Raw genomic sequence first — 18649 nt, 5'->3', positions numbered from 1 at the left:
ACTCTGCTCCACAGGGTGCTGAAGTGGGTCTGGCATTTCTACATGGGCCAACAGGGTGCCTGAGAGCTTTGGGTGCCAGGAAGGCAACAGTCCCCTCGTGGCTTCCCGTGCTGGGCATCGATGCAGTGGGGAAAAGGGCCTTGGCTAGCAGGCAGTGAGGCCAGGCCAGGCCACACTTCGGGAGGCCCCTGAAGACTGCAAAAGCTTTTAGATTTTGGAGGGGGAAGGGCAGCTCTTAACAAAAGCCCACAGCCAAGACAGCATCAGCCAAAGTGTTTATCAGGACAAGCTCTTCCCTGTCCTGGCTGCAGCGGTCAGAGAGAGCTGCGTGGGCAGCAGGCAGACAGGAGAGCGGCCGGGAGGGTGACAGCCCACGCCTGTGGGCTCTCTCGTCACCCGTGGCCCCCCTGGAAAGCCTCTGTCCACTTGGAGGTGTCCATGAAGATGGAGGAGGAGCTGTGGAAGAGCCAGAGGCAGGGCAAGGAGCCCTCCTGTGTCCAGAGGTCTTGGGTGCAGTCGTACACCTCCATCTCCACGCAGTAGTCGCCATCCATGCCCTTCCAGTGGCCACCGGTGACAAAGAGCCGGTCACCCAGTGGCACCATGCCCCCGTTCTCATGGAGGGTGTGCAGGAGCTGCACCTGCAGGGGGGGCAGAGTGAGGTCTGGGACACCCCAGAGATGCCGTTCCTTCCTTCCTCAGGGCACATGGACCCAACAAGCGCATCTCCCCCTCCTCTTGGCAAGGTGTGAGGGCCCCAGGGTCACCTCCTGCTTTCAGCAGCACCCCCATGCTGTTTGTGCAGGAGTTGTGCAGAGGCTTTCAGGGGTGAAGGGAACAGGGGGACCTTGCCAGACTGCAGGCAGGAGCCTGGCAAAGCCCATAGGATGAGGGTGCTGGAAATGGGGATCCTGTGGGCTTCTGCAGCATGACCACAGCTGAGTGAACAACAGATGGCAACAGCCCTGCCCCTCGTGTGGGTGTGACAGGGAGCAGGGAAGGAAGGATCAGGGCATCGACAGCTCTGCTGGGCTCAATGGAGCCGGAGGAGGGGGCAGGAACGAGAAGGTGTGGTTGTGTGACTGGGGGGTGCTGGCAGGGAGGGAACAGCTCCACCTGCCCAGGAGGGTGTTTGGGCTGGGGCCTGCATCCTACTACCTTCTGCCAGAGGTTGGCCTCTGGGTTGTACACGTAGACCTTCTTGGTGTTGTCCCCGATGAGGTAGATGAGCCCATGCAGGGTGGCACAGCGTGGGGCTGAGAGGTACTTGGGGATGAAGGGGGAGGTGATCACACTCCACAGATCTGCAGGAAGCAGCTGTCAGCAGAGCTTCCCACCCTGGGCTCCAGATGCAGCTGCCAGTGACCAAAAAAAGCAGTGCGGAGCCCGTGGCTATTCAAGGGGGGTTTGAAAGGAAGGGGGCAGAGGGGCCAGGCAGGGTGGCACCCATCCCAGATGAGGCTCTTGCACAACAAAAATTGGAGGGGGTATAGTTTGCAGCAGGGGTGGGGTGGGCAGGGCTGTGCAGAGGCTGCCCAAAGAGGTGGTCTTGTCACAGGAGTTTGGTTTCTCCCTCAGGTGGGCAGCCACCCTATCCTCTGCCCCAGGGATCCTGCTTCTCTGAAGCTCAGGTCCAGGCTGTGCTGGAGGTCTGCGACTTGGGTCTGTGCTTCCAGCAGCTGTGCTCCTGACTGGGCCCTGGACCCGTGCCACAGCCCTTGCCAGACCTCAGCAATGCCTGGTTGCATCCCGCAGGACCGTGCCTGCCCCCACCCCCTTTGCCTGCAAGTCCCCATGGTGGGGCACAGTGCTGGGGCCAGTTCTCACCTTGGACAGGGTTGTAGCACTGCAGGGTCAGGGCGTTGTACTTGACAGCACAGGAGCCCACCAGGTAGAGCTTGCCCAAGCAGCTGGATGCTGCGAAATTGCTGACGTACTTGAGGGCTGGGCTGGTGGCACACCAGCTCCTGTTGTAGGGGTCGTAGCGCTCCACCTCCACCACTTCCACTGTGGTCCCTGCAGGGCAGCATGTTGCAGCCACCCCGCTGCTTCAGGGCTCCCGCAGAGCCCTGCCCCAGCAGCGTCTGCCAGCTCTGGCTGCCTTACCCCCGATGACATAGACCTCGCCGTTGAGCACGGCGCTGGTGTGGTTGGTGCGAGCTCTCAGCATGGATGCGATGGGCTTCCAGGTGCCGTCCCTGGGGCAGAAGCACCAGGCCTGGGTCGTCGACCAGGTGTCATTCTGGGACCCCCTGGAGCCACCTGGGCAGGGACACATCAGGCACGCCACCCTCTGCAAACACAGCCAACCCTGGCCACCCCTTGCCCTCAGCCAGATTCACCCGAGGGGGAAGCAAGGAGAGGGCTTTGCCCAGAGAGGAGAGTAGCTCTCTGGTCCATGCCAGCACCCCATGCCCACCCCGCTGTCCTTGTTCCTCAGGGCCCCCAGCACCTACCTGTGACGTACACGACGTTGTTCAGGGCTACCAGGGAGAAGCCCCACTTGTTGTAATCGGGGAAGTCAGGCAGAGCCACCCACTGCCCTGAAAGCCAGTGCAGGCAAGTGACAACCCCTGCACCCCTTGCTTGCCCCCCACCCAGTGCCCCTCCTGACACCAGATCATTGAGCAAGAGGTGGCTCTGGGGTAGACAGAGGGTTAATTAACATGCAGGGGGGCACAAGCACTTGCCCCATCCCTGCTGTGAGCACTTACTGCTTTTGGGGTTGTAGAAGGCAAAATTCCTGGGGGCAGCTGGCACCTCCAGCCCCATATCCTCAGCCTCGCCCTCCTCCAACACACGTCCGCCAACCACGACCAGCACCTCCTCTAGCTTCTGTGGTGAGGCTGGGGGCTTCTTCCAGGCACTAGCATTGCTCTGCCCCTGAGGGAGAGGACTGTCAGGTTCTGAGCTGAGCCTCCCACTCAGCTCAGTGGTGGGATTTGGGGCAGGAGTAACCCACCGTGGCACAGGATTGGATGATGAGGGCCTTGCTGGCATCCGAGTCACGGATGAGGGGCTCGGTAGCGAGAAGGTTTTGCAGGTACTGGTCAGGCAGTGAGATGAGGTGGGCCAGCTCCAGCAGCTCGGGCAGGAATTGGGCTCGGGGCCCCGGGTCGTGGCGTACCCAGCGCAGCACAGCCTCGGCCAGGCTCTGCTCTTCCTGCACCTGCAGCTGCTCACTGGAGAGGCAGATGGCTAACCTCTCCTTGGAGAGCTGGAGGAACTCCTCCTGCAGAGAGACAGCTTCAAAGTTCTCCTGCAAGAAAGACCAGGCCTTGGAGGAGACCTCAGGGCAGCCGTGGCTCTCGCCGAACTCGTAGATACCTAGGCAGTTGGTGGCATCCATCTGCTGCCGGAGGTAGCGGCTGCAGACCTTCTGGATAGTGGGGAAATGGAGCTGGCTGGAGGTCTGCATCAGCCTCTCCACGTTGCCCTGGTTGATGGTGACCTTCCCTGTGTAGGCAAAGTCGAGCAGCATCCCCAGGGTGCCAGGGTCCACCTCCTTCAGTTCCACCCGTGCTGCGGTGCTCTCAGCGAAGTTGCCAGAGAACATGGCATGAAAGTAGTGGCTGCAGAGGGCCAGGATGCTGCGGTGGCAGGGGAACTCCTGCCCACCTGCCACCAGTGTCACATCTGCCAGCTTGGGGTTGGCACGCAGTCGCTGCAGCCCCTCCAGCATGCCCTGGGCATGTGAAGGCAGGCAGAAGTCGAAGTCATCCACATTCCTCACCATGGTGCCGGGGGTAGCCACGGGGCCTTGCCGGGGGACAGAGCTCACAGAGGGGCGTAGGTGTCCCTGCCAGGCAAAGGTGGCGACACGTCCCTCTGCCCGCCCTGGGCACCGCTGCTCCTTAGCAGCACCCGTTTACAGGCACCCCGGAGCACTCTCCCCACTTCCACGGGTAGACGCGATGCCTCCTCCCCGTACTCCCAGCTGCTCTGCAGGGGCTGACACCGATTTTTCGGCGACGGAGGTGGTTTTGGAGCCCCAAAACCGGGTCGAGAGAGCTTATGCCCAGCTCGGGCCCGTTTCCTCCGGCTCTCACCTGGAGTCTGCAGCCCCCGGCCAGCCGCCGGGAGGGAGGTGGCCGCAGTTCCGGCACTGGAGAGGGACACTGCGGCGCGACACGGGACCCAGGCGGGACGGGGACACGCTATTTTTAGGCGGCACCAGGACACCGCTCCCTGTTCTTAAAGGCAACGCGGGGGCAGCGCTGCCCACTGCTGCCCTGCTCCGCCTCCCGCGGCTTCGCTGCTTTCGGCGAGCATCCCTCGGCGGACCGGGGGAAAGGCTCCCATCGGCACCCCTCCTCTCCGCCTCATCGACCGCCTAGGGTTCCCGTGATGTCCCCTCTGCGCCCGGCTGCCGAGTGTTAAATACAGGCTGGTATCTCACAGCCTCGCCGCGGGCAGCCAGGGGGTCCGAGACAGCGATTCCAGGGAGAAGGGGCCGAGGCCATCCCCCTCCGCCCGGCAGCTTTCTCCAGCGCCCTGGGAAGCCTGGCTCAGCTCCTACAGCACCGAAAAGGTCTTTATTGCAGCCCGCGGCTCCACGCAGCCCTCCGCTCTTCCCGACAGCAGGCATCACTCCTCCAGGCTGAAGATCTCAGCCTCCTTCTCCTTCCAGAAGGCGAAGCTGCGGTCGATGTAGCGGCAGATCTCCTCTTCCTCCTCCTCTCCCTTGGCGTCCCCGGGCCGCCGGGCCCAGCTTCGGGGGGATCCGAAATACCTGGCCTTGATGTCGTCGAAGCCGTCCCGCCAGCTCCGCCGGCCGGCAGCGATCTCGTCGGTGACAGCGCGGTGGAAGGCGCGCACCGCCCGCCAGCCGTACCGGCCCAGCTGCTCGAACACCTCGAAGCAGAGCAGGTGGCGGCCACGGCGCTCCTCGGGGGGCAGATCCTGCTCCAGGATGCGGAAATAGCCCAGCATGAAAAGCTCCAGCGACAGGCTCTCGTAGTTGGCCGGCCCCCCCCCGGCCCCCGCCACGAACTGCTCCGGGGACAGGAGGGTGCGACCAGTGGCGGCGGCGGGGGAGAGCGGCGGAGGGGGGCGGCGGGAGGCTGCCTCCCGCCAGCTGCAGAGCAGGCGCTGGATGGCCGCTCGCTGCCGCGCCAGCCGCGCCGCCGCCCCCGGCCCCGGCCCCGCTGCCGCACGGGGTGCCCCGGCAGCCAGCGCGGGGGGACCATAGGCGGACCGTTTCCAGTGGTTCAGGAAGAGCATCACGATCCGCTCCTTCCTCAGGCTGCCCCATTTCGGCCCCGGCCCTGGGGAGCCACCGCCGTCCGAAAACGCCTCCTCGCAGCCGATGCCCGAGTCGCTGGCGTGCTCCGCGCCGCCCCCCGCTGCCGCCTTCTCCTGCGCCGCTCCCCACGCGGGCTCGAAGACGCCACGGAGGCTGCGAACGCAGACCCCGCACTGCCGGATCTCCCTCTGCGCCAGGCTGCCCCCCGGCTCCCGGGGCTGCCCGCCTGCGGCGGCGACGGCGGCGGGGGGTGCGGTCGGTGCCCCCTCGGCATGGGCCAGCAGCGCGGTCAGGCTGTTGACGGCGCCGGCCAGGCGGCCGCACCAGAGCGGCAGCGGCTGCCCGGGGCCGGGCAGGGGGCTGCGCACGGTGACGCTGAGCAGCGGGGCGGGGAGCAGGGCGCGGAGCTCCCGCGCCAGCCGCCGCAGCTCGCTCAGGTAAGCCTCGCCTCGCCGCCGCAGCCGCAGGCTCTCCACCGCCCCCTCCAGCTGCTGCAGGTCCGCCTCGGTCAGCAGCTCCCCGAAGGGGCCCAGCACAGCCTGGAGAGCGGGCGAGAAGCGCCAGGAGCCCGCGTCCTGCGGGCAGGGGCGGTCAGCGGCAGCCGTCCCCCGAGCCGGCAGCATGCGCCCACGCCCGGCCCGACCTCTGCCTGGCTGCCCGACCCGTACCTGGCTGTCCGCCGCTTCCTCGTCCGTCAGCCGGGCCCGCAGCCGCCGCACCATCACCTGCCGCTTCCACTCGGGGATGAGGCGGCCCCGCTCGTCGTGCGTGGGCACCAGGGACTCCACGTCCGCCTCCGCAGGGTCCAGCCCGGGGGGTTTCGCCGGCTCGGCCGCCTGTCCCTGCGTGGGCACAGTCACGGGCAGCTCGGGATGGGCCGGCAGCCGAGGGAGCGAGCCGGGGACCGCGGGCGGAGCCAGCGACCTACCGGGTGGGCGAAGAAGGACGGCGGGATCCCGGCCCGAGGCGAGGGCTTGCAGCGCCTCAGCTCTGACCTGCCGGGCTCCATCCCCTGCCGGGTCGGGTGGCTGCCGGGGGCGGGCAGAGGGAAGCTCAGGCGCTGTCCTGGAGGAGGGCAGACAAGGGGAGAAGGACGCTCAGCACCCCGCCTTCCCCCCCCCCCCAAGGCGTTCTCGGGCAGAATTGCCCCGTGGGGATGCCTGGCACATCACCCTGGGTTTGAGAGAACACCCTTCTGGAGACACCCACGGATGGGAGCTCTCTTCAGAAGACGAGGTGGAGCAGCGGAGCCCCTGCGCCTTCCTCTGCCCGCTGGGGGACAAGGTGATGCCCCCGCAGCCGAGGACCAAGCCCGGCGCCTCTCTCCACAGCCAGCCCTTCGCCGGACTCCCCATGCCCCCAGCCCGCCCGCCCCGCTCCCCAGCTTGCGAAGGGCTGACGTTCCCTGCAAGATCGGGAGTCTCGGAGCCCAGCCCAGGCCTTACCTGCCGCAGCGGGGCTGAGCTGGCCGCTGCACTCACGACACCTGGGAGCCCCCCACAGAGTGCAAGGAGTCGAGTCCTGGCCAGCCCTGGTAACTCAGAGGCCAGCACAGCTGAAGCCCCCACTCATGGAGCCACAGGCACTGTGGGGCGGACAGGGAGGCTGCAGCAGTCGTGGGGCAGGCACAGGCCACCACTGCAGGCTGGGGCAAGGCAGAGAGCACAGTGAGCATCACATTAATATTTGACAGGGCGCATCGAGTGGCAGCAGCAGGGCTCACTGGATGGCACCGGCACCGTTCCTGGAAAGAGCAGCTAGGTGGCTTGGCTCCAAGCCTTGTCCCACTCCTTGGACAAGGGGAGAATGGCTGAAGCTGATCACAGTGCCTGTCCCTGCACACAGCCAGGCCAGGTATCTGGGACAGGAAGGGGTTTGTACTGGCTGGCACAGAGGGCAAGTACTGGCAATGGGGCACAGAGGCACCTGCTGCACTGCTGCCCAGACATCTGTTTACCAATATTCAGCCACGCTTGCATTCCTTCACCGGCATCCATTATACATGGTCAGGGCTCAGTTACACATGAGAAATTCCATCAAGGGGCTGGCATCAAATCAAGAAGGAACAGATTAAAGCCTTTAAACACTGATCGCCTGCTGAGGATCCATTACGGAGTCAGCCACAGAGCAACATGCATGGAAGGATGAGCTGATGCCACCCTGCATCCAGCTGCAGCACCAGAGGGGGCTACATGGTGCCCACAGCCTTGTGGCACCTTGCAGCACTGAGGGAAATGTTGCACAAGCACAGCACCACGGCCTGTGATGGAGCTGCCATGTTGCTCGGCTCGCAGCAAACTGGCACCGAGAGCCACCGCACCGTGCACCACCACACCGTGCCTGCAAGCGTGCTCTCATCTCACTGCCAGCATGGCAGGTGAGGGCCAGAGCCTGGCTGGCTCCAGTGCTCTGCTGCCCTCAAAGTAAACAAGCGCCTCATGTTTAGATGGAACTTTCTATGTTCAGGTTCATGCCTATTACCTCTTGTCGTGCCACTGGAGACCAGTGAGAAGAGTCTGGCCCCAGCTCCCTGACACCCCCACCCCTTAGATATTTGTCAGCATAAATGAGATCCTCTTGTTTCCTCCAGGCTTAACCACCCCCAGCTCTCAGCCTCTCCTCATTATCAGAGCTGCTCCAGGCCCCTCAGCAGCTCGGTGGCTCTGTGCTGGACTCTCTCCAGCAGTTCTCTGTCCTTCCTGGGCTGGGGAGCCCAGAGTTGGACACAGGACTCCATGAACCCCAGAGTGTATACACAGTCCATGAAGAGCAAAACTCAGATGGGTGTGGAGTGGGTCTGCTGGGTGGGTCAGCCCTAAGGCACTGGACACCACCGGAGCAAGGACTGGCTCAGTCCTGACATTTGCTCTGGCAGCGTCTGCCTTGTCTAACATCAGCCACCTAACGCCATAGACTTTAGTCTCTCACCCAGTTCCTAACCCGCAAGGACACTTTTCCTTGGCTTTGCTGAGACATGGCTGCAGAATGACTCTGTGCCTGAGTCCCAAAACGCTGGGAATTGCAGCAACCCCCCAGATCCTGAGTCCCAAAACGCTGGGAATTGCAGCAACCCCACAGATCCTGAGTCCCAAAACGCTGGGAATTGCGGCAACCCCCCAGATCCTGAGTCCCAAAACGCTGGGAATTGCAGCAACCCCCCAGATCCTGAGTCCCAAAACGCTGGGAATTGCGGCAACCCCCCAGATCCTGAGTCCCAAAACGCTGGGAATTGCAGCAACCCCCCAGATCCTGAGTCCCAAAACGCTGGGAATTGCAGCAACCCCCCAGATCCTGAGTCCCAAAACGCTGGGAATTGCAGCAACCCCCCAGATCCTGAGTCCCAAAACGCTGGGAATTGCGGCAACCCCCCAGATCCTGAGTCCCAAAACGCTGGGAATTGCAGCAACCCCCCAGATCCTGAGTCCCAAAACGCTGGGAATTGCAGCAACCCCCCAGATCCTGAGTCCCAAAACGCTGGGAATTGCAGCAACCCCCCAGATCCTGAGTCCCAAAACGCTGGGAATTGCGGCAACCCCCCAGATCCTGAGTCCCAAAACGCTGGGAATTGCAGCAACCCCCCAGATCCTGAGTCCCAAAACGCTGGGAATTGCAGCAACCCCCCAGATCCTGAGTCCCAAAACGCTGGGAATTGCGGCAACCCCCCAGATCCTGAGTCCCAAAACGCTGGGAATTGCAGCAACCCCCAGATCCTGAGTCCCAAAACGCTGGGAATTGCGGCAACCCCCCAGATCCTGAGTCCCAAAACGCTGGGAATTGCGGCAACCCCCCAGATCCTGAGTCCCAAAACGCTGGGAATTGCGGCAACCCCCCAGATCCTGAGTCCCAAAACGCTGGGAATTGCAGCAACCCCCCAGATCCTGAGTCCCAAAACGCTGGGAATTGCGGCAACCCCCCAGATCCTGAGTCCCAAAACGCTGGGAATTGCGGCAAAACCACTTGGCTTCAGCTAGGGTACCACGGGCCTGGAAGGGGTGGAGTGCGTTGATCCCTCATTCCTTTCCCTGTTAGTGGTTTTTGCTTTCCTCAGCGGCTAACGCACCTCTGGGGCACTGGGGCCATGTTTCCCAGCCGTGCCGCACCTCCCATGACGCGGCGCCGCCAGCCCGCCCCTGCCCTGCCCTGCCCGCGGCGCGGCCCCTTCGCGCCGGGCAGCAACGCACCCGCCCTGGCGCTGCGCATGCGCAGGCGGCGACGTCGGGCGTACCCGGACACCGGTTCGAGTCCAGGCTCTGCCGGCCTGCTGCGCTCGCCGCCGCTGTCCCCGCGTCTCGCCGCAGCCCGGCGATGGAGGCGGCACCGGAGCCAGGTGCCTGCCCCGCGGGAGCGGAGGCCGAAGCGTGCTCTGAGCTGCCTGCGCACCGGGCATTGAGCGTGGCGGAACTGGATCGCGAGCTGGACTCCCGCAGCGAGCTGGTGCGTCCCGGCCGCGGATCTCCCCAGCTCCCCCCCGGGTGAAGCGGCACAGGGGCCGCGGATGTCCCCAGCTCCCCCCCGGGTGAAGCGGCACAGGGGCCGCGGATGTCCCCAGCTCCCCCCCGGGTGAAGCGGCACAGGGGCCGCGGCGCTGCCTGCGGCGACCGTGCAGGAGGGTCTGGAGCGGAACCGGGGGCGGCCGGGCCCGCCCCGCCCCTGTCCGATTCGTCCCTTGAACTGGAAGCAGACCGTGTGGGATCCCCTCCAGTAGGGAGGCGTGTGCTGCTGACAGTGGTACGGACCCTGACGTGAGAGGTTGGGAATCCTTCATCTGCCAGGCAGCAGTTGTCAGGCGGCGGTGGCAGCACAAGTGCAGGGCTCGCTGGTGGGCAGAGCGCGGCTGGGAAGCGCGGTCAGGAGTTTACGATGCCCCCGCGCCCTGCGGGCACCGTGCCAGCCCCGGCCCTGGGGCCGGCGGGTTTCGGTGCGTGGGAGCAGGGAGCGAGGAGCTGCGGCCGCAGCGGCAGCGGTCCGGCGGTGAGCCGAGCCCGAGTGCGGGCACCGGCCTGGGGAAGTCCAGCCAGGGCAAGTGTAGGGTTCTGCAGCGGGGGGAGAACAGCCTCCTGCACCAGGACAGGGCGGGGTTGACCTGCTGGAGAGCAGCTCTAGGGAAAAGGACTCGGGAGTGCAGGTGGACAAGTGCACCGTGAGCCAGCAAGGTGCCCTGTTGGCTGAGAAGGCACATCGCATTCTGAGGCTGCACAGAGTGTGCTCAGCAGATCGAAGGAGGTTCTCTGCCTCCACGCCGTGCTGGTGAGACTTCATCTGGAGTACTGTGTCCAGTTCTGGGCTCCCCAGTTCAAGAAGGACTGAGAAGTACTGAGAAGTACTGGAGGGAGTCCAGGGGAGAGTCATAAGATGCTGAGGGCATTGGAACATCTCTCATCTGAGGACAGGGTGAGAGAACTGGGGCTGTTTAGCCTGAAGAGGAGACTGAGAGGGGATCTCATAGAATCATAGATCTGTTTCAGTTGGGAAAGACCTCTAAGATCTTTGAGTCCAACCAGCAACCCAATCCCACCATGGCCATCAAATCCTGTCCCCAAGTGCCATGGCCACAGGTTCTTGAACACCTCCAGGGATGGGGACTCCACCACCTCCCTGGGCAGCCTGTGCCAATCTCTGACGACTCTTGCAGCAAAGAAATTTCTCCTCCTCTCCTTCCTAAGCCTCCCCTGGCACAATTTTGGACCATTTCCTCTCCTTCCATAACCTGAGACTAGGGAGCAGAGCCCAACCCCCACCTGGCTCCAGCCTCCTCTCAGGGAGCTGCAGAGAGCAAGGAGGTCTCCCTCAGCCTCCTCTTCTCCAGGCTGAACACCCCCAGGGCCCTCAGCTGCTCCTCCCCAGCCCTGCTCTCCAGACCCTTCCCCAGGTTGGTTGTCCTTCTCTGGACCTGCTCCAGCCCTTCAGTGTTCTTGTGGTCAGGGCCCCAAGTGCAGCTTTCGAGGTGTGGCAGTGCCGAATGCAGGAGCACAATCCTGCTCCTGCTGCTTGCACTGTTGTAGCTCAATAGCTGCAGGGTGAGAGTCAGGAGAATGGAGCCTGACTCCTCTCAGTGGTGTCCAGTGACAGGACAAGGGAACTTCTTTCCTCTGTGGGTGGCAGAGCACTGGCCTAGGCTGCACAGGCTGTGGAATCTCCATCTCTGGAGGCATTCCAAACCTGCCTGGACACATTCCTGTATGACTGGCTCTGGGTCATCCTGCTCTGGCAGGAGGGTTGGACTGGGTGCTCTTCAGAGGTGCTTTCCAAGCCCTGGAATTGTGCTCTGTGCCTGGCCTTCCCCATGCAGCAGGACCCGTTCATGCTGGCATCTGCCTGCACCAGACAGGCTGTGGGACGCTGGGAGTCGTCTTGTGAAAGTACAGACAAAGGTGTTGGAAGTTTCAGGTCTGGGCACAGGTCAGAGAACAGGTTTCTATTTCTGGTCTGTCCCTGATCCTAAATGCTTCCTGTTCTGCCTTGCACTGCTGGCTTTCAGCGAACACGTTGATAGGAGAGCTGAGGGAGGTGAGTGGGAGGAAGGGAGACAGCGTTTCCTCCAGCAGCCTCATGCAGGCACTTCCCTTTGCACAGCTGCAGCTTCTCTACACCTGCAAGGCCATATGGGGGTGTTCTGGGGACAGGAGGTCACCTGCTGACTTACACAGAACAGAATCATGTAGTTAATTTGGCCAGAGGGGAGCTGTGAGATCATCGAGTCCAACCATTCTCTAGCTCTGCCAAGGGCTGGTGCTAGGACCATGTCCCTCAGCACCACATCTCTGCATCTTTCAGTCCCCTCCAGGCCAAAGAGAGCTGATTTCTCCATGTCTTGTATGCTGTGGCTTTTGGGGTCTGGAGGCCAGCAGAAGAGTTTATCTAAAGCACATAAATAATCAGAAAGCCAAGTCTCATGAACAGCAGTGGCACTAACTCTCCTGAGTGTCTTTTGAATTGTACAGGGGCTTGCCCTAGTGGGGTCAGAAGAGGCCAAGGAGGATGATGGGGGGACTGGAGCATCTCTCCTGTGGGGAAGGCCTGAGGAGAGATCTCCTCAAATACTTGGAGGATGGGGCCAGTCTTTTTTTCAGCGGTGCCCTGTGGCAGGACAAGGGGTATGGGGCACAAACTTAAATGTGAGAAGTTCCATCTAAACATGAGGAGGAGCTTCTTTAGAATAGAATAGAATAGAATAGAATAGAATAGAATAGAATAGAATAGAATAGAATAGAATAGAATAAACCAGGTTGGAAGAGACCTTCGAGATCATCATGTCCAACCTATCATCCAACACCACCTAATCAACTAAACCATGGAACCAAGCATCCTGTCAAGCCTTGCCCTGAACACCCCCAGCGACGGCGACCCCACCACCTCCTCAGGCAGCCCATTCCAGTGGGCAATCACTCTCTCTGTGTAAAACTTCCTCCTAACCTCCAGCCTAAACCTCCCCTGGCGCAGCCTGAGACTGTGCCCTCTTGTGCTGGTGCTGGTTGCCTGGGAGAAGAGACCAACCTCCGCCTCACTACAACCTCCCTTCAGGTAGTTGTAGAGAGCAATAAGGTCACCCCTGAGTCTCCTCCTCTCCAGGCTAAGCAACCCCAGCTCCCTCAATCTCTCCTCGTAGGGCTTGTGCTCCGAGCCCCTCACCAACCTTGTTGCCCTTTTCTGGACACGCTCCAGCAAGTCAACCTCCTTCCTAAACTGAGGGGCCCAGAACTGGACACAGGACTCGAGGTGCGGCCTAACCAGTGCAGTGTACAGGGGCAGAATGACCTCCCTGCTCCTGCTGGCCACACTGTTCCTGATGCAGGCCAGGATGCCATTGGCCCTCCTGGCTGCCTGGGCACACTGCAGGCTCATGTTCAGCCTACCATCGACCAGCACCCCCAGGTCCCTTTCCACCTGGCTGCTCTCAGCCACTCTGACCCCAGCCTGTAGCTCTGCATGGGGTTGTTGTGGCCAGTGTGCAGAACCCGGCACTTGGATGTGTTCAATCTCATGCCGTTCAAGGGTGCATGAGTCCTGGAGCAGGCTGCCCAGAGAGGTTGTGGAGTCTCCATCTCTGGAGGCTTTCAGGGCCTGCCTGGGTGTGTTCCTGTGTGCCCTGCCCTGGGTGACCCTGCTCTGGCAAGGGAGTGATCTCCAGCGGTCCTTTCCAACCCCTGCCAGTCTGTGGCTGTAGTACAATGGTGCCTTTGGTGGCAGAGGCATGGTGTGAGGAGTGCACGCATGGCTGCTTTTGTTCACTTGTTTGGTTAGAAACAAGAGTGGCAGGTGGAGCAGGCAAGCTAACCTCAGTGTGTGGTTTCTGATGTACAGATTGATGACAAAGAATTCGACATTCCTCAAGTTGATACCCCTCCGACACTGGAGAGCATCTTGAATGAGGTGAGTGGCTCGTCAGGCATGCAGCCAGCTGCACTGCAGGGAGGAGCTGAGGCGAGGCAGCACGTCCTCATGGCCTCCTTTGTGTGTTTCTTCAGAACTAAATCTTGTGTGACTTCTTCATTTCCTGACAGTGGCAGCTGTGCACAGGGCACAGCTGTGCAGTGTGAGAGCTGGAGATTTTTCAGTCAGAATATCCACATCTGAAACCAAAGGCTTTGCGCCGAATTGCAGCGCCTTCGCCGGTGGCTGTGGGGAGTCACCTGGCCGCTGTGGAGTCCCTTACAGGCCAAGGTCACCAAACAGCTTGGTTTTAGCTAAAGTTAAATCAATGTAAAGAATGCTGCTCTGCTCTGCTCTGAGGAGCCCTCACCTGCAGTGCTGCATCTTGCTATGGGACCCCCAACACAGGAAGGACCTGGAGCTGATGGGGAGGGTCCAGAAGAGGTCACAAAGATGATCAGAGGTCTGGAGAACCTCTGCTATGGGGACAGGCTGGGAGAGTTGGGGATGTTCAGCCTGGAGTGGGGAAGGCTGCAGGCAGACCTTAGAGCTGCCTTCCAGCATCTGAAGGGGACCTCCAGGAAGGCTGGGGAGGGACTGTTCAGAAGGGATAGGATGAGAGGAAGGCTGGGGAGGGACTGTTCAGAAGGGATAGGATGAGAGGCAATGGTTTGAAACTGGAGCAGGACAGAGTTAGGTTGGACATCAGGAGGAAGTTCTGCACAGGGAGGCTGGGGAGACACTGGCACAGGCTGCCCAGGGAGGGGGCTGAGGCTCCATCCCTGAATAGAATAGAATAGAATAGAATAAGAATATAATAGAATAGACCAGACCAGGTTGGAAGAGACCTTCAAGATCATCGAGTCCAACCTATTATCTAACACCACCTAATCAACTAAACCATGGCACCAACCTGCTTGCCTGGGAGAAGAGCCCAACCCCCACCTGGCTACAACCTCCCTTCAGGGAGTTGGAGAGAGCAAGAAGGTCTCCCCTGAGCCTCCTCTTCTCCAGGCTAAGCAACCCCAGCTCCCTCAGCCTCTCCTCCCAGGGCTGTGCTCCAGACCCCTCCCCAGCTTTGTTGCCCTTCTCTGGACACCTTCCAGCATCTCAACATCTTTCCTAAACTGAGGAGCCCAGAGCTGGACACAGGACTCAAGGTGTGGCCTAACCAGTGCAGTGTACAGGGGCAGAATGACCTCCCTGCTCCTGCTGGCCACACTGTTCCTGATGCAGGCCAGGATGCCCTTGGCCTTCTTGGCCACCTGGGCACACTGCAGGCTCATGTTCAGCCTACCATCAACCACTACCCCCAGGTCCCTCTCTGCCTGGCTGCTCTCAGCCACTCTGACCCCAGCCTGTAGCACTGCCTGGGGTTGCTGTGGCCAAAGTGCAGCACCTGGCACTGGAATGTGTTCAATCTCCTGCCCTTGGCCTCTGCCCATCTGTGCAGCCTGGCAAGGTCCCTCTGCAGAGCTCTCCTGCCCTCTAGCAGATCAACTCCTGCCCCCAGCTTGGTGTCAGCTGCACATTTACTGATGATGGACTCAATGCCCTCATCCAGATCATCAATAAAGATGTTGAACAGGATGGGGCCCAGCAGTGATCCCTGGGGCACACCACTGGTGCCTGGCTGCCAGCTGGCTGTGGCACCATTCACCACCACTCTCTGGGCTCAGCCTCCAGCCAATTCCTAACCCAGCTCAGAGAGCTGCTGGCCAAGCCAGGGGCTGACAGCTTGGCCAGGAGTTTGCTGTGGGGGATGGTGTCAAAGGCCTCGCTGAAGCCCAGGCAAACTACATCCACAGCCTGCCCCACATCCACCATGCAGTCACCTGGGCATGGAAGGAGATCAGGTTGGTCAGGCAGGACCTGGCCTTCCTGAATCCATGCTGGCTGGGCCTGATCCCTTGGCCATCCTGCAAGTGCTGTGTGACTGCACTCAGGATGACCTGTGCCATAACCTTGCCTGGCACTGAGCTCAGGCTGACAGGCCTGGAATTCCCTGGCTCATCCAACCGGCCCTGCTTGTGGGTGGGCACCGCATTGGCCAGCCTCCAGCCCTCTGGGGCCTCTCCAGTGAGCCAGGACTGGTGAAAAATGATGATGGAGAGTGGCTTGGAGCTCATCTGCCAGCTCTCTCAGCACCCTAGGATGGATCCCATCCTGTCCCATGGACTTGTGGGGATCCAAGCAGCTAAGGAGGTCTCTTAACTACCTCCTCCTGGATCACAGGGGAGCTATGCTGCTCCCTGGCTCCTTCTGCCAGCTCTGGAGGCCAGCTGTCTGGAAGACATTCTGTCCTGCTATTAAAATTTGAGGCAAAGCAGGTGTTAAGTACCTCTGCCTTCTCCTCATCTTTTGCTACTTTCCCCTCCATGTCCACCAAGGAGTGGAGCTTGTCCTTGCCCTCCTCTTGCCATTAATATATTTATAGAAGGCTTTTTTGTTGTCCTTCACAGCAGAGGCCAGGCTAAGCTCTAAATGGGCTGACCTTGGAGACATCCAAGGTCAGCCTGGACATGTCCCTGGGCAGCCTGCTCCAGCTGGAGGTGTCCCAGTGCAGGGGGTTGGACAATAAGACCTTTGAGGGTCCCTTGCAACTTGATGACGCCTGTGAATTCTGAGTAGTTCTGGTGTAGTAGGAGGAAATAGTAGCAGGTTCCTCACAACTCCACTTATTTTGTACTTTTCATGTATTTAACCCTCTGGCAGGAGCAATGAACTGTCTCAGCATCTGCTGTTGCCTGCAGTACCTTACAAGAGGACTGTCTTACTCGTATCCATTTCAGTGCTTTTCATAATAGCCACAGGTTTGCATGATTCTTAGGAAGGAAAATAAGGCCATGGAAGTAAAGCAAAGATTTTTTTCCAAACTGAAGAAATTGGCTTCCTAGGAAGCCAATACAAAGGGTGAAGGAACCTGGGAGTGGGGCCAGCCCTTTTAGAAAGGTACAGATGAAAGGTGTTCCAAACCTGCAGGCTAGGAGCAAGAGGAGGAGTCGAAGGGTATGGCCTGTTTCTGCTGCTGCTTTGGGTGATGAAGGCAGAGGGACTTCACTGAATGTGAATGATGCCAAACTAAGCAGGTGCAGTCAAGGTCTATGGCAGAGGAACAGAGCTCAAATCTTAAATGAGTTCAGTGCAGACAAACTCAAAGTCTTACTCCAGTGCTGTTTGTCTTGGTACACAAGGGATGGTAATGCCTGACCCTTCCCTGGACAAGGCTCTGAGCAACCTGCTCTAGTGGAGGATGCCCCTGCTGAGTGCAGGAGGCTGGACTGGGTGACCTTTGGAGGTCCCTTCCAAGCCAACCCATTGTATGAGTCTAGGACAGGCTTTGAGTTAAACTTAGCTGTACTGTTTCTCTTCCTAATGCCTCCCGAGGGAGTTGAGCACGGGTGCTGCAGCAGTCTTGTTTTAGAGACCTGTGGACAGACAATGTGCCAGAGCAGACAGAGTACCCCGAGAGAGCAAGAGCCCTGGTGGATTGCCCTTTGTCTGCAGGTGTGTTCTCTGAAGATGATTGCTTGTCTGTGAAACTCTGTGAACCCCAGGCAAACAGATAGCAGCTTCTGAAAGCCTGCTGAGGCAGGCCATGTGCAGCTGAGGAGGGAGCAGTGGGTTCCTGAGGCAGCCATAGGTGGGTTGGCTTAACCTCTGCTCTCAGTAAGCATTTCAGTGGTGTGAGCCAAGGCAGCCCAGTCTGTTTGAGAGGTGTCCCTGGCCATGGCAGGGGGAGTTGGAGCAGATGATCTCTGAGGTCCCTTCTGCCCTGAGCCATTCTGTGAATTCTAGGCCTTTTCTCAGCAGTTGGAGACTCTTGAGAACAGCTTAGGTGCAGTTTTGCTGGAGTAGATAACACCTGGAGAAGAAAGAAGCTGGAAAACTGCAGCCCACTCTGTGAGTGTTGTTAGTTCTGGAAACTGCTGCTTGCACAGCGTCAGTCTGGTCAGAGGATCCAAAGCTCTGGTTTTCACATGTGAGACTTGCCTTGTCCTCTCCTCCATTCTGCTGTCTGATTGGTGCTGCTGTGGTAGTGTTGCGTGTCTTCAAGTTTCAGTAAGCTCTCGTGGTTCTCTTCCTTCAGACTGATGATGAGGAGGAGTCTTTCATTTTGGAGGATCCCTTCCTGCTGAGTGTGGATAACACAGACACACACTCCTATGACACATCCTCTGTGGCCAGCTCTGACAGCGGGGACCGGACACACCTGAAAAGGTACTGCAGGGCTCCTTCCAAGCCAAGCCCTTCTGCCGATCCCGTGCCCAGGTGGCCTGGGCTCGGTGACCGTCAGCGCTCCGTGGGATGTGAGCGGTCCTAGGTGCTTTGTGTGGCAGCTGGGGGCAGCCGGGCTCTGTTCTCTAAGAATGGAAACTGCTCAAGTTCTGAGTGCACCCAGAATTCACCTGCTGGTTCAGCTGTGGGCAGAGTTCCAGACTCTGGCTCTGCTCTGCTGCAGTGGTTTGGTTTGTGTGTCCGCAGGAAGAAGAAGCTGCCAGACTCGCTCTCCCTGCACGGGTCAGTCACGAGGCTGTCGCTTCTCAAGGGGATCTCTGCCCAGATCGTGTCTGCAGCGGTGAGTGCCTCTCTCCTGTGCACTGTGAGAAAGCTGAACCTCTTCTGGTGTGCAGCTCTCTCTGTGTGACATCTTCTCCCTCCCTCTACCACTAGCTCTGGTAGGGAAAAGGACCTGGGAGTGCTGATGGAGAGCAGAGTGCCCATGAGCCAGCAATGTGCCCTCATGGCCCAGGAGGCCAAGGGCATCCTGGGGTACCTCAAGAAGAGTGTGGCCAGCAGGCCAAAGGAGATTCTTCTCCCTCTCTATTCTGCCCTGCTGAGGCCTCACCTAGGGTACTGTGTCCACCCCTGGGCTGTCTGAAGACAGGGAACTGCCTGAGATGGTACAGCAAAGGGCTGTGGAGATGCTGGAGGGACTGGAACTTCTCTGTTATGGAGAAAGGCTGAGAGAATTGGAGCTGTTTAACCTAGAGAAGAGAAGGCTGAGGGGGGGATCTTATCACTGCTTACAAA

At 60.1% G+C, this 18649-nt stretch overlaps 3 protein-coding genes across 6 annotated transcripts in view; 1 reads left to right on the top strand and 2 right to left on the bottom strand.

Annotated features, from left to right (window-relative positions):
- Window positions 1-392: 392 nt before the first annotated feature.
- On the bottom strand, window positions 393-4488 carry KLHL30 (kelch like family member 30). 4 transcript variants are annotated; one of them, XM_009906380.2, is made up of 7 exons: window positions 2963-4488; window positions 2715-2883; window positions 2457-2543; window positions 2107-2262; window positions 1828-2016; window positions 1159-1304; window positions 393-641 (listed from the first exon to the last, which is right to left on the bottom strand). In XM_009906380.2, the coding sequence occupies exons 1-7, from the start codon at window positions 3734-3736 to the stop codon at window positions 393-395; spliced, it is 1770 nt and encodes a 589-aa protein (XP_009904682.1). In that variant the 5' UTR covers window positions 3737-4488. The 4 variants fall into 4 exon arrangements, with proteins under 4 accessions (XP_009904682.1, XP_054022825.1, XP_054022823.1 ...); XM_054166850.1 differs by having other exon boundaries at window positions 530-641; window positions 1159-1266; XM_054166848.1 differs by lacking the exon at window positions 393-641 and having other exon boundaries at window positions 799-1304.
- Window positions 4489-4512: 24 nt separating this feature from the next.
- Window positions 4513-6307, bottom strand: ESPNL (espin like). The gene is made up of 2 exons (XM_054166851.1): window positions 6174-6307; window positions 4513-6087 (listed from the first exon to the last, which is right to left on the bottom strand). Exons 1-2 carry the CDS (start codon window positions 6252-6254, stop codon window positions 4588-4590), a joined length of 1581 nt encoding a protein of 526 aa, XP_054022826.1. The 5' UTR covers window positions 6255-6307; the 3' UTR covers window positions 4513-4587.
- Window positions 6308-8230: 1923 nt separating this feature from the next.
- Window positions 8231-18649, top strand: part of VPS8 (VPS8 subunit of CORVET complex) — a 71041-nt gene continuing 60622 nt past the window's right edge. Inside the window, exons 1-6 of the mRNA XM_054166471.1 lie at window positions 8231-8899; window positions 8995-9192; window positions 9335-9679; window positions 13547-13615; window positions 17706-17836; window positions 18101-18194. Of these exons, the coding sequence (XP_054022446.1) occupies window positions 8231-8899; window positions 8995-9192; window positions 9335-9679; window positions 13547-13615; window positions 17706-17836; window positions 18101-18194 (1506 nt within the window). The remainder of the gene's footprint in view (window positions 8900-8994; window positions 9193-9334; window positions 9680-13546; window positions 13616-17705; window positions 17837-18100; window positions 18195-18649) is intronic.

Source organism: Dryobates pubescens, chromosome 13 (genome assembly GCF_014839835.1).
Source record: "Dryobates pubescens isolate bDryPub1 chromosome 13, bDryPub1.pri, whole genome shotgun sequence".
Taxonomy (NCBI): Eukaryota; Metazoa; Chordata; class Aves; order Piciformes; family Picidae; genus Dryobates; species Dryobates pubescens.
This window is presented reverse-complemented; position numbering and strand designations above follow the sequence as displayed.

What these genes read in the sequence shown, in the direction of transcription:
- KLHL30 (XM_054166848.1), bottom strand. Translation starts at nt 3,736, where the DNA reads ATGGTGAGGAATGTGGATGACTTCGACTTCTGCCTGCCTTCACATGCC. An exon ending in TCATCCAATCCTGTGCCACG is followed by an intron (nt 2,884 to 2,962) that starts GTGGGTTACTCC and finishes CCTCTCCCTCAG; the next exon opens with GGGCAGAGCAATGCTAGTGC. An exon ending in CAACGTCGTGTACGTCACAG is followed by an intron (nt 2,263 to 2,456) that starts GTAGGTGCTGGG and finishes GTCCCTGCCCAG; the next exon opens with GTGGCTCCAGGGGGTCCCAG.
- ESPNL (XM_054166851.1), bottom strand. Translation starts at nt 6,254, where the DNA reads ATGGAGCCCGGCAGGTCAGAGCTGAGGCGCTGCAAGCCCTCGCCTCGG. An exon ending in CGTCCTTCTTCGCCCACCCG is followed by an intron (nt 6,088 to 6,173) that starts GTAGGTCGCTGG and finishes GTGCCCACGCAG; the next exon opens with GGACAGGCGGCCGAGCCGGC.